An 11,993-nucleotide genomic window follows, 5' to 3' on the forward strand; every position below is an offset into this window, starting at 1 on the left:
TCGTGCTCTCTGGACAGTTCTCAAGATGTTCTCAGCATCTCACCCACAGCGCGTGTGACTAAGCACCTTACGCGCCAGATGACAAAGCCAAGGCCCGCCGTGGGCCTCCGGGAGGATTTGGGGGTTTGTTTGCCTTCTTTTTGGATGTGTCGAAGATAGCGCGAGACTTGGAACGCGACCTTTGGGGGCGACGGATTTGTTTTTGTGGTAACATGCGATTCCGTATGAGAAATCCTTTATTTTTCTTAATCCTTGGATTTTTTTGGCCTCCTCTTGCCTGAGCTTCATTGCGGTTGCTTTCCATCTTCCTCGAGTGAAGTGGAGGGCAAGACATATTTAGAAGCATAGATACACACAAGGAAATACAAGTGTTCACAAGCTGGGGACGCAACTACGCAATTATACCGGTAGAATGTTGACATCCGACCCAACCCACGCCGCAGCCGAAGCACTTGTGACGTTTCACTCAGCGCCCGTCCATCAACGTTCTTCTCACACACCTACCTCTGGTGGAGTGAGTGATACACAAATACCAGTATATAGATCATTGCTGTCATCGCCGGCAGTTCAGCCTCCAACGCTCCCTGCGCCAACCTATACGACGCGCCCTCGACTTTGTCGCAAGCCTTCAGTGCCACAAATTGCGACAGATTCCCCAGTGACCGACAAACCGATGGACTGGGGTCTTGATTCAAATGGCGTTCGTGGGACTGCGACCAGTCCGCAATCGGGGTCGTCTGTCCAGGTCGATCAAAGCCTAGGACTCGGCCCTGTTGACGAACTCACCGATGAAATCTGTGACCGCTTTCAATCTCTTCGGTCAGACATTATGGCCGTTGATGGGTCGATGGACTTGGAAGCTTACCAGCTAGCCGCTTACGATTTGCAGCTGCAACAAATGAAGGAGGAGGAAGAACGGGCTCGCCAAGGACGGGGCAAGTCCAGCAAGGACGGCCAAAGCAAGAATGATTCCATTGACTCCCCCTCAGCAGCATCGACAAAATCACGCAAATACGCAATGCTTCATTTGCCACGCCGACGTCACCCAGTAAAGCTCAAACCCCTCTCACCCGAGGCCATTGAACAGGCCAAAGTCCAACCCGACGATAGAGGTTTGCTCAAACCTCCCACATCGCAAAAAGTCCCTTTACCGTCGATCAGGTCCATTCTTTCGACGAGTGGACCGCGTGTAGTTCGTGTGATTCCCCCGGCCGTCGCTCCGGCAGCTGGACCCGTCATGATGAACAAACCTTTCACAGCAGATGCTGCAGCTTATATTGCTTATCGATCTCATCCAGATGCCATGCTGTCCGATGAGGAGACAGTTTCAAGTTGCTGTTCTACGCCTCAAATGACATCCCCCCAGCCTATAAGGCGGCCCTACCTTCCCCCGCCCACAAGAACGAGAATCTCATCGTTAGAACCCATCTCTTCCACGGCTTCAAACGGTATGGTCGTAAGGGGAGATCAGATCTTGCCATTCCATCATCCGGGACCTTCGCGGCGATATAGCCAATCCGCACCTTCTGGTGAGCTCATGATCCAAGGCAACGATCATTCTGTCGTAGTCCCAGTCAAAAGGGTTCACGTCCCTGATCCGCTGGATGATATCCTTCAACAACAACATCAGCACATTCAAGAACTCCATCATCAGAACATGTGGCTCCAGCACCAGTTGGCCCAAGTTCAAGCTCAAGGACAACAACAGAAGAAGAAGCCACTACCTCCCAACAAATCTGTTTCTCAGGCTACCCCGGCCTTAACTATAACGCCAGCCCCACATCGTCGCCCGTGCACACCATGCCCACATCACCATCACCATCACCAACCTGTCGCTCCACATTACAAACACGCTCATCCGCATAGCAGCACTACAATATTAGTACCCGCCCCGCCTCATAAGAAGAAGCCTTACTCCATCGTTCCCGCACCCACTGACCAGCACCAGTCTTTGCTACAAAATCACCATTACCCCGAAGACCATCTCCTCCCTTCCCCGGCATCGTCGTCTACTCCGCCGTCACCTCGAGACGAAGACCAACAACACGGGCAGACGAGTATGACGGTGTATCAACAACCACAGCAATCACAACAACAGCAGCAGCAGGAACATCCTGGGCATACAAGACAGACATTGGAAAAGCTTGGCGAGTTTCTAAATAGGAGGACCTCGGCATCTAAGAGCCGATGAAATGCTCCTCAGTAACGGCAGTTTGTTTTGCGCATTCTTCTTTCATTATTTTTCACACCTACGGCTTTACTGTCCCTGGAAGACGTACAACAACATATATATTCCATCAAGGAAAACATAACCTCGAAATGAAAACCTTAGAGAAACAAACATAATTTATGGGAGGGATGGGAGGATTTAGGAACATGATCTGGTGGGGTGTAGAATTGGTTACTAGTTGCATTCTTATATGAACAAACATTGTTATGTGTTTTGTCCTTGTTGATTTTGTAATATATGCGTTACGCCGCTTGTAATATATGCGTTACGCCGCCATAGTTTAAAAATATTGATGCGCGATCATAGCCTATGGAGCTTTGACTCCTCATGATTATTGATTTCTGCATACATCAATCATTCTTATCATTTTCCTCCCCAAAACCCTCATCATCCCGACCCGCAGTACCCTCGCCATCCCCTTCGCTTCCAGATGACTTGATGGTTGCCGTTTTCTTTTTTGACGTCTTTTTCTCGTCCCATCTGAGAGGGGAAAAAAGGATCACATACAATAAGTTCTCTGAGAAGTTTGACGTCTCCAGTGAAATGATTCTTACCCCCACAATGGCCTGAAGCTATCAATGATGCCTACATCCGCAAATAAATTGGGATATAACCATCCGTCCCGCCCGGTTGCAACTTTCAGTACGATCCACAGCACAAGCCGGAACACCACCAACCCCATAAACACGCCCATGAGACCCAACATTCCCAAAGAAAGGTAATAGACCCCTTGTCTTAATGTGGCGGGCCAGAGAGGGAACATAACTCCCGCCAATGTGACGAGCAAAACAGCCATTCCGATTAGCATGCCCTTAAGTTGAGAGCCCTCATATACCCATGCGTAATACGCATCAGGTTCGAAAAGCTGAACGTTGTGGACATTCAAATGCTTTGATTTTGGAGCTTTTTCAATCCGGACGAAAAAGCCATAAGTAAATAGCTTTGACAAAAGGGCTTCGCCCTCTGAACGGTCTGACACGGACGGTCGCTTCGCGTTCTTCTTGTAAGGCTCTCTAAGCACAGCGTTCACGGCGTGCTTTCCTTTTCATCCATGTCAGAATCAGATAAAGGGCAGGGTGAACACAGACATAGGCTAAACCACCTTTGAAATAGTCCACACGTCGTCCGCTCAAGATCCCTTGCCGAATCTTTAACTTTGATTCACCACTTCGAAGGAAGTCTGCAACCAGCAGTATGTCCTTTGGGACGTTTTTCAGTGACTGCTGAGACTGTAACGTTATGTATTCATCAGAACGAGAGAATGAGAGTGAAAAAATGCCAGGCGCCACCGCGTAGCTGAGATTACCCACTCACCGTTGCCATTGCGCTAAAGTCTAGAAGATCAAGAGGTCTTCCAGTGTGGGATTGGGGGAAAGGTGCCGAAGCAATGGAGTACCGACAGTGCGCGACGGGGCGGAAAGTGATGGAACTCAATTGGCGAGAGAGTTTACGGTCACATCGACGATGCTCCGTTGCTGCTGCTTAGCAGATAGTCACTGTGCCAACCTGACTTTGAAATGTGGGGGACCCTCTGAGCTTTCCTTTCGACCTTCTTTTAGACGATGCAAGAATCAAGCAGGCACAAGAGCTATTCACAGCAACAGCACTCCTCCCCCTCCTCCTCCTCCGCTTCCTCTCGTTATCCTCCCCGCAGCAGTTCACGGACAACTCCGCCTCCACACTCCTCGTCTTCGTCGGGTCGCCCTCACCCTCCTGACCACTACAAGTATCACACTCCTCCCCCACCACCACCTTCTTACACCTCGCACCGCTACGACAAGTCGCTTTCAGAGAGACGATATTCTGACAATCATAACAGATACCGAGAATATTCCAGATATAACCCATATTCCGCGGACCGATCACGAGACTCACCCGGATATTACCGGCACCACCACCAAGACGACTATCGATCTCACGAACGAGAGTGGGATTCTCGATATTTAAGGGATTCGTCCTATAGTAGGAGGTCACCTCCTCCACAGCAACGTCCACCAACTTCATCTAGTGGGGCGAGCAGTAGCCGGTATCCAGACAGTCATGGATATACACCGGTAAGGTCGGAGAGCAGACGAGCGTCGCAACACACACATCCGCAGACATCTCCTGTACACCAGCAATCGCAGCAAAGAAGAGTACCTCGTTTAGAAGATCTCCCCGAACCTTTGAGAGTGGCCTGGAGCGAAACGACTGATAAGGAAGCCGAGCGATGGGCAGAAGCGGCAAAACGTCTAGGATTTGAAGAGGACAAAATCCGCGCGCAGGAACGAAGAATAAAGTTCGAGTTGTGGATGGCGGATTGGGAAGTGGAAAAGTGGGAACATCAATTAGACATTATAAATAAGCAGTTGGAGGAACATGACAAAAGTTTGGCAAGGTTGCAGCATATTACGGAATAGCTTGAATACGAGCGATTTCTTGAAACAATATATATACATGTGTGCACGTCGTCAAGGCTGCTCATGTATCTGTATTTCTTCTCCATCTCCTTTTCCTACCAATTGCCCATAATAGGCAACAAGGGCTTTCGGTCTTCCGTTTAGAAACTCCTGTTCTAACTCGCAGACGGCGTCGCCAGCGTACTCGATCAACTTGATCCCGCACCGTGCCGAAATTAGATAAGCCAGTGAAGACCTTGGAGAAAACTGTTCACATGTACCTGCTGCTGATTTACATTTCGAGGCATATATAAGCATATGTTGTCCGATATCTTTCTTGCAGCTTGTAGCAGCTGTGTTCTGCGACAGGCTGACATATAAGTGTAACGATTGGAAATTGTTAGCGATGGCCAGGAACATACCCGTCAATCGGCAGCATCGTGGGTATGTCATATACGTCTGAACTCAAATACTCTGGACCGCCCCATGGTGGTGATACAAACACAGCGTCGGCCTTTGTAAGGGACAGTCAACAGATTTCGATCTCACCACATGGGAAAAGATAAATCAAAAAAACATACCTGGAGGGTTTCTGCAACTTTCAAAAAGTCACCTAAAATAAACTGAATCTTATCTTCAACACCGTAAATTCTGGCATTATTCCGTGCACAGCGGAGCTTGATAGGATCAATGTCAACTGCTATCACTACCAGAAGAGCAAGGTTGAGTGGGTGTTCAGCATGAATGACACATATCGCTTGACATTTCTCACATACCTTTTTTGCAGGTTTTAGCAAACTGTATTGAGTTTCCGCCAGCCTGTCCGGCAAGAAAATCATTTTTTTAACACCATAAAGTAATCTTCTCCAATTTAGAGAATAAACTATTACCCCACAAAACCCATCAACAACGGTGTCGCAAGACAATCGCTTCGCATGATACTCTGCCATTTTCTCGGGCGTCAGGGAGAACCAGCTTTCTGCAAACGAATGCGTCAACAACTATGGTTACATTAAAGGGAACCAAGGAAATCCGCTCACCTTCATCCAACATGGTACCTTCATCAAATTTCGAGAAGAGACTATACCGTTGATACCAATACTTGGCCAACCAATCAGGTACATGTTCCTCCTTCCATATATAGTTCTCGTCACTATCTTCATAATCTTCGGTGTGAGGCTCATTTTGGGCTGTGCTCCGTTTATCGTCTTGAAATTCGTGCGATTGTGGGGGTACATTTACAGGGGCAAGGTTATATTCATCATCATCAGGTTTGGCTTGAAGGGTAGCAAGGAAAGCGGCTGCTAGGGATGTACTCGTTCCGGATTTCAAGGTATCGCAAGTCTCTGCGTGTATGGTATTCAAGTCGGTTCTCTCAGTGTCTTGACAAAGCGGAGCGGACAGAGCCATTTTTCGTCTCCGTCTTCCCCTGGAGCGTTTCCTTCGGGGCCGGCCCGTGGCAGGTGTCGAAGGAGTTGTTGGAGGAAGCGGAGAACTGGGGTCTTCTCTATAAGCCCCTTCCTCCTCTTCTGTATCGCTGTTATTGGCTGTCGAGTGAGCGCCGTTCAGCGGGGACTACAAGGTGAATGGTCATGAGTGGACAGAAACTAGCTACTTTCACAAAAATGAATGGAAATCCGAAAGCTGTGGGAAACTGTACATACAGTGTTGGAGACCCCGTTCTTTGGCGTCATAGGTAGCATAGAGTGAGATCAAAGATCGTCAGATGGTCAAAGTGACGGGAAAATTGTCAAAGCTGGGATTCATCAAGATGGTTGGTTGAAATGCATTAAGCACATTCAAATGTATCTTAGGCACGCGTTTAGGCAAAGCTTTCATTACCCAAGCGAGAGTGGATGTCGTTTGACTTGGGCATGTTTCTCCTACTCGTTCTCTTTAAGCAATACATGTGAATTGCCGTTCTCCGCTTGACTTTATCGCTGAAAAATGTCCTCATTCATCAATTCCTCAGGAGAACAAGTTTGTCTGCCCCTATTCCGACGCTAGAGTAAACTGATGTCGAAGGGTGGCCTTTTGAGCTGAACGTAAACAATAACATAGTTGGAGTTTTCCAGTACTAGAATGTGTAGCTTTCCTTGAACAGAGACATTACAAGGTCGCCGGCTTTTCCAGACGCGAGCTGATGACGAATTATGGGCTTGCCTGTCATGTGCGTGTCACGCTCCCTCCTTGCCCATCATATCAACTCCTAGCGCCCTACCAGACAACTAGCAGAAAATGGCTGAACCAAAGGATTCGCATGTATGTTAGGAAATTTTGCTCCGCCCCTTTGCTATATGAAGCAATCCTAAATCACCAACAGCGTCCAACAGGTGAATACGAAGGAGGATATGCACCAAACGCCAAAGCAGCTCATCCAGTACGTATCAGCCCTGCTGCCAAAAGCCACACTTTGCCCCTCACATTCTCTGTGGTCCAAACCAGCGTCCAACAGGGGAATACGCAGATGGATATACTCCAGAGGACCCCGTCTACGCCCGGGTGTCACGTCCAAAGCATTCAGTACAACATCCTTCTAAAGTACATGGAACGCTGAACACCGTAATAGGCAAAGTAGAGGTATGGACTAAATCCCTCAATAGCATTACGGATACGAAAGGTGAGCATGACTAAAAGAACGTTTGAACAAATAGCAATCATTAGGCAAGTTGGTGCATTCCAAAGACTTGACAGCAAGTGGTGCAATCCGTGAAGCATTCGGACAATCCGAACAGGAGCTTCAAAGGTTGAAGAGCGGTGCTGAGTGTTAACACGTATGATTTTCATGGGATTGAGATTATGCAGATCGTAGCGCGTAGACATCGTAGTTTGGATGCAGTTAGATAGTCCTTGTATATTTCATCTGTACACCCATAACACAAGATCATACTCCACTACCAATATTAGCACCCACCTCCGTACGGCCAACTTTACCCAGCTGCTCTATTAAAGAAGTCACTTCCAACGTAATCTCACCGGCGGGACTGGCAACCGCTCCAGCCGGAGGTACTGCTCCAGATCCTGGCGTCTTTCGTGCAGTTGGTCCAAGTGCTTGCGCGGCATCCTTTATGGCACTTTGCGCGTTTTGGGCGGCTTCCCTTTTGGCATGTATGTGTTAGTAGCGTTGTTCACGGGAAGCAGTTCGACATGGCATACCTTAGGCCACCAGCACCCAACATCCGCTCAATCACATCCAGCGTTCGGAAGAGCGATCCGCTCAATTGACTGAAGAAGTGACCCGTTCAATGCAGTCAGTCACAGCAGCGAAAACCCGCACTTCAGCACATCTCCTAGAAGAATTAGAGGCTCACCTGAAAATCTTTAGTACCGTCCCACGCATCTTATCAACTCCCTCCCGTTCCACATTTCCGAGCTTAAAAAACGATGCTCCGACCTTGACTAGCAATACCAAAGCCTCCTTCAAAACTCCCATCCCGCTAGTTAAAATCTCTCTAGCTGCATCTGCAGACGTGCTTGGCAGTTGTAACGCTTGTGCGAGTTTTGCAGTGGCTACCTGATACCTTTCATCGATGTAGGATTTCAACTGTGGAAGCGCCATGGTGTCCGCGTGCGTTACGAGGAGACGAGAGAAGTCGTGCGCAACATAGAGCTGCGTTTGGTAAGTATCGTGACCAACCGAGAGTTGCTGCGCACATGGCTAGACTTACCGCAATTAGGTCAAAGCACACCGCAAAATAATCAACCCATCGCTCGTGCTCCAACAGAGCATCGAGATACACCTGATTTGCGTAAGCCGATATCGTCCTTTCAGATGCAGGTCGTTTGTCTCCGGTTCCGCTTGCGTCACTATCTTGCGCTTCCGCATCCGGGCTTTCAAAGATCTTGATCACCTCGTCATATGGCACAATCGTTCGGTTGAAGATAGCTTTTGCAAAACGGCTAGTATGATCGAAAAGGACAATAAGCTTGGGAGGTCCTCCGGCAAATGTGTCGACGATGGCAGACAACATACATTTCCATTCGAACCATTGGTAATACTAGTCCAGGATCTTCCGCAAGAGCCCTCAATGATAGGCACTTCCTCTCACCGGGGAGTGCCTTCCCACTTATCCCCGCCAGTAGCCGTCGCCGATCCCCTGTTACCTTGACGCTCCTATCCATTGTGGACACCTTTCCTTTGTTGGCACCTTCCAACCCAACAGCAGATGTGGAGGCAGAATTTGCTTCCTGATCCGGACCCTGACCACTCTCAAGGTCTTTAATATCTTCCAGTAATAACTTCTCGACATATTCTGCCAATATTTTAGTTCGAGAAAAGGCAAGAGGATGGTCGGAATCAGCGGTATCAGCGGCGGGAAGCCATCTAGCGTCGTCGTAAGTAGTCGGAAATAACATGATGCCGATGGTTTCAGCGGTATCAGCAAATGATCGGGACGGCGTATCCTCTACAATCTCTGCTAGCTTTAGCCCCAGTGTCAGACCTTTGACAAGGTCATGCGGTAGAATCGACCGGACGAAAAGCTGACGGATGATGGAAGTCAGCTTACTGACGCTGTTGGCAGACCATTAAGATTTACGAGAGCCCATACCTGCAGAGTTTTCCCATTGACATAGTAAGGGTCCATCTCCATTCCTTTACATATCATCCTGTTTTGACATCAATTCAGCATGTTACACTCTCTCGCCTTCCAAGCGACTTTCCACCTACTTTTCGGCCTTAACCAAGGTCTCCCATCCACCTTTCAACACATCTGATATAATATTGCAACGCAACAGGGCCATTTCGTATTCCAAGCGAAGCTTCTGTTTGAGCTAAGAACGAAGAATCGGTGACGAATATCAAACTGATCGAATACTAGGCAGCTACACACCATCCCTGATACGGCCATCACTTCTCCAAATCCTGGTGGCAAGAAGTACGTCCACATCTCCAATTCACGACGTAGTCTTTCCACTGCGTCCTCGCCTGCGGTACGAAACTCTTCGGAGCTGGGTGGTGGAATGTTCCATGTTGTCGGTTCAATAGCTGAGCGGGGCGTACAAAGGTCCAATAGTTCTTGCTCCTTTGGGGCTAATAGTCTACCTTCTCGTCTTGCAGCTCGACAGAGAGATACCACGTCGGAATAGGCAGTTGACATGTCGCGGACATAAATTGATCTCTCTACATCGTGTGCCGCGCCGTCATGTATTGGATCAAACCTTTACAGAAATGGACCGATGATGGCTCAGCGAGAGAGGGATGTTACGTTATGTTTTCTCAGGCCTACCGGTGAGGAATTACGGGTTCAAAAACTTCGCCCAATATTGTATGACTCTTCACTTCTCCGACGGCCGACAGCGCATAAAATGTGTCGATATGGCTTTTGGATGGAACAACTGTAAAAAGATCAGGGTTTAGACGGAGCTGCCAGGTGGCAGGAGTATTCCATGTGCTACCTTTTATCACAGGAGCAGTGTATCCGCTCCCCCATTCTCCAATTAACCGAGCACCTGCGACTACGTGGGGTTGTGCATCCGCATTTGCCAGATTGCCCCACTCTGACCCGGGGCACCCAATGAAAATGTCGTCATACGTCTCGCGAGCGGTCGAGACGTCCGGGGCAAATGACCATGCGCGCCAAGAACGGTCAGACGATGCAGTAGTCAGAATTTCACAGTGTGTGTTGGACCAAGCGAGCTGCTGATCGGTAAGCTCCTATGTTATGGCCAGAATACATATGACGACGTACCGACTGTATACTCTGACAATGCCCATCAATGCGACCAACAGGGTGCTTAACATATCGCAAATCCCAAAGTTTCACGACAGCATCCTCACCTGGAACGACCAAGGTCAGCACGTTTGGCAGTATATCAGAAGTTCATGCAGATATTTACCAGCGCTAGCCATCCAGTAGGGTATGAAGGGATTGAATCTAACATCTGTTACTGCCCCTTCATGAGCTCGGGAGACTTTCCAAACCTACTCTTTACACCGGCAAGTAAGTACAAACACTCAACGCTTCCGCTGTAAAGCAGGGCCTTACCAGAGCTTCATCAGTGTTTTTCCCAATCAATCGAGCATCCCATACACCAACAGCCCGATCAATTCCCCCGGTACATATTAGGGACAACGGAAAGTGAGGACTCCAAGATGCCACCTGGACGGCATCCTCACCTGCCTGCAAGTGGAGCCTGTAAGCTTGCATATTATCGATGTTTCCTTCAAAAAAAACGTACGTTTACTGAGGCATGGACTTGGTTGGTTTTCAGATCATAGACAAACAGCCTCCGTCCAACCGTCGCCAAGAACCGATCTGTAGGTTCTACCCTTGATTCGTCCGAGCGCGGCGGCGTCGGGGCGAACTCAACGCAATGCAATCGAAGGGTACAGATCATGGTTCCAGGAGGAGCCAATCGCATGTCCTCCTAAGAGCGGCATATAAAATATGACTCAGTTTATCATATACAATGAAGTTGTCTTGCCCTGAACCCACAAGCTTTGTGCTCTCGAGTACGATTTCAGACAAATGCGTCAACCCGCGGCCCTTCTGTCCCAACTCGGATTGATTGAGTTCGAACAGCTGTGCGCGGCCATTAGGTCCACCAGTGAGAAGGTTACTGCCTGAAATAGACATGGAATATATAGGATTCGGAGCGGTGAATGCGGAACGTAACTGTAGAGACTCAGGAATCAGCCATGTTGTTCCATCCTAAGCGGCAGATTTGAACCTTACTTGAAATGGGGACTGACTCTCCATATCATTGTGGTTTCCATTGGAAGAAAACTTCGAGGATGCAGTATTTTCCAATATAAAGAGATTATTGGCACGAGCCGCCGATCCAATCGCTACGAAAGGAGTGCCCTAAAGGTTCAATAGAAAAAGGACCATATTTGTGTTGGAATTCCGTCATATTGATATACTTGATGACTTCACTTATATCCACGCACACCTCAACACTGGCAATGCACGTCGCCCACTTGGCACTATCAGTTACCGAAGCATTGGCGGTTTCGACTATGCGGTCATGTCGCCTACAGGTGAATAATTATCAGCATGATACTTTGTGGACGCCCCTTGCAGTTGAAGATAATACCTTTTTGCCAGAAGGATTAACGACTTCCGCCATGCGTCGGTCGGACGTTCGTTGGTTGGTATCTGGAGTTGGAGTTCCAGCGTAAGTTACTCTTCAACCCAAGTTGTCCGAAATGTCTCTTCGCATACTTTGAGTGAGCTTTGCACACCTCCGATGACCAAGTTATGCGGTACCGGTACATCTCTATGGGTCCAGCTCTGTCTGGTTGCGGTTGATGCCATCCTCCCAGTCCAGGAGAATCTTGCCCCGCCAGCCATGCGTAAGCAAAGCCAACTTCACTGTGACAGCCGATTTGTGGCACAGTGACTACTAAATGAATTACCTTTTTTTATTTTTGTCTGATTACT

General features: G+C 48.5%; 6 protein-coding genes across 6 annotated transcripts; 3 read left to right on the forward strand and 3 right to left on the reverse strand.

Annotated features, from left to right (window-relative positions):
- The first annotated feature begins 131 nt into the window (after positions 1-131).
- Positions 132-2,510, forward strand: SPPG_04952 (uncharacterized protein). The gene has a single exon (XM_016753191.1). The coding sequence runs from the start codon at positions 413-415 to the stop codon at positions 2,189-2,191; it is 1,779 nt and encodes a 592-aa protein (XP_016607603.1). The 5' UTR covers positions 132-412; the 3' UTR covers positions 2,192-2,510.
- On the reverse strand, positions 2,411-4,038 carry SPPG_04953 (Sec62 family protein translocation protein). Its single transcript, XM_016753192.1, has 4 exons — positions 3,545-4,038; positions 3,333-3,459; positions 2,785-3,271; positions 2,411-2,710 (listed from the first exon to the last, which is right to left on the reverse strand). Exons 1-4 carry the CDS (start codon positions 3,551-3,553, stop codon positions 2,581-2,583), a joined length of 753 nt encoding a protein of 250 aa, XP_016607604.1. The 5' UTR covers positions 3,554-4,038; the 3' UTR covers positions 2,411-2,580.
- On the forward strand, positions 3,660-4,714 carry SPPG_04954 (uncharacterized protein). Its single transcript, XM_016753193.1, has one exon. It carries the CDS (start codon positions 3,793-3,795, stop codon positions 4,627-4,629), a length of 837 nt encoding a protein of 278 aa, XP_016607605.1. The 5' UTR covers positions 3,660-3,792; the 3' UTR covers positions 4,630-4,714.
- SPPG_04955 (RNA methyltransferase) lies at positions 4,621-6,349 on the reverse strand. The gene is made up of 8 exons (XM_016753194.1): positions 6,273-6,349; positions 5,649-6,183; positions 5,499-5,587; positions 5,385-5,427; positions 5,190-5,314; positions 5,031-5,122; positions 4,890-4,968; positions 4,621-4,821 (listed from the first exon to the last, which is right to left on the reverse strand). The coding sequence occupies exons 1-8, from the start codon at positions 6,309-6,311 to the stop codon at positions 4,681-4,683; spliced, it is 1,143 nt and encodes a 380-aa protein (XP_016607606.1). The 5' UTR covers positions 6,312-6,349; the 3' UTR covers positions 4,621-4,680.
- Positions 6,350-6,819: 470 nt separating this feature from the next.
- SPPG_04956 (uncharacterized protein) lies at positions 6,820-7,552 on the forward strand. Its single transcript, XM_016753195.1, has 4 exons — positions 6,820-6,870; positions 6,932-6,988; positions 7,054-7,188; positions 7,263-7,552. The coding sequence occupies exons 1-4, from the start codon at positions 6,847-6,849 to the stop codon at positions 7,377-7,379; spliced, it is 333 nt and encodes a 110-aa protein (XP_016607607.1). The 5' UTR covers positions 6,820-6,846; the 3' UTR covers positions 7,380-7,552.
- On the reverse strand, positions 7,440-11,885 carry SPPG_04957 (uncharacterized protein). The gene is made up of 19 exons (XM_016753196.1): positions 11,775-11,885; positions 11,647-11,708; positions 11,503-11,584; positions 11,286-11,414; positions 11,046-11,225; positions 10,789-10,977; positions 10,596-10,730; positions 10,447-10,531; positions 10,299-10,387; positions 10,006-10,246; positions 9,837-9,945; positions 9,441-9,768; positions 9,278-9,381; positions 9,159-9,216; positions 8,582-9,090; positions 8,277-8,508; positions 7,920-8,218; positions 7,765-7,833; positions 7,440-7,706 (listed from the first exon to the last, which is right to left on the reverse strand). Exons 1-19 carry the CDS (start codon positions 11,865-11,867, stop codon positions 7,493-7,495), a joined length of 3,207 nt encoding a protein of 1,068 aa, XP_016607608.1. The 5' UTR covers positions 11,868-11,885; the 3' UTR covers positions 7,440-7,492.
- Positions 11,886-11,993: the final 108 nt, after the last annotated feature.

This window comes from Spizellomyces punctatus (assembly GCF_000182565.1).
Source record: "Spizellomyces punctatus DAOM BR117 chromosome Unknown supercont1.8, whole genome shotgun sequence".
Lineage (NCBI taxonomy): Eukaryota > Fungi > Chytridiomycota > Chytridiomycetes > Spizellomycetales > Spizellomycetaceae > Spizellomyces > Spizellomyces punctatus.

Excerpts from the sequence above, each read along its gene's own strand:
- SPPG_04952 (XM_016753191.1), top strand. The coding sequence starts at position 413 with ATGTTGACATCCGACCCAACCCACGCCGCAGCCGAAGCACTTGTGACG.
- SPPG_04953 (XM_016753192.1), bottom strand. Across the intron at positions 3,272-3,332 it reads ACGTGTGGACTATTTCAAAG|GAAAGCACGCCGTGAACGCT; the intron begins GTGGTTTAGCCT and ends ATGGATGAAAAG. Across the intron at positions 2,711-2,784 it reads AGCTTCAGGCCATTGTGGGG|ATGGGACGAGAAAAAGACGT; the intron begins GTAAGAATCATT and ends TTCCCCTCTCAG.
- SPPG_04954 (XM_016753193.1), top strand. The coding sequence starts at position 3,793 with ATGCAAGAATCAAGCAGGCACAAGAGCTATTCACAGCAACAGCACTCC.
- SPPG_04955 (XM_016753194.1), bottom strand. The coding sequence starts at position 6,311 with ATGCTACCTATGACGCCAAAGAACGGGGTCTCCAACACT. Across the intron at positions 5,315-5,384 it reads TGCTAAAACCTGCAAAAAAG|TGATAGCAGTTGACATTGAT; the intron begins GTATGTGAGAAA and ends CTCTTCTGGTAG. Across the intron at positions 5,123-5,189 it reads AAGTTGCAGAAACCCTCCAG|GCCGACGCTGTGTTTGTATC; the intron begins GTATGTTTTTTT and ends TCCCTTACAAAG.
- SPPG_04956 (XM_016753195.1), top strand. The coding sequence starts at position 6,847 with ATGGCTGAACCAAAGGATTCGCAT. Across the intron at positions 6,871-6,931 it reads CTGAACCAAAGGATTCGCAT|CGTCCAACAGGTGAATACGA; the intron begins GTATGTTAGGAA and ends AATCACCAACAG. Across the intron at positions 7,189-7,262 it reads CCGTAATAGGCAAAGTAGAG|CAATCATTAGGCAAGTTGGT; the intron begins GTATGGACTAAA and ends TTGAACAAATAG.
- SPPG_04957 (XM_016753196.1), bottom strand. The coding sequence starts at position 11,867 with ATGGCATCAACCGCAACCAGACAGAGCTGGACCCATAGAGATGTACCG. Across the intron at positions 10,532-10,595 it reads AAAACACTGATGAAGCTCTG|GTTTGGAAAGTCTCCCGAGC; the intron begins GTAAGGCCCTGC and ends TGTAAAGAGTAG. Across the intron at positions 8,509-8,581 it reads CCAATGGTTCGAATGGAAAT|CCGTTTTGCAAAAGCTATCT; the intron begins GTATGTTGTCTG and ends CGATCATACTAG.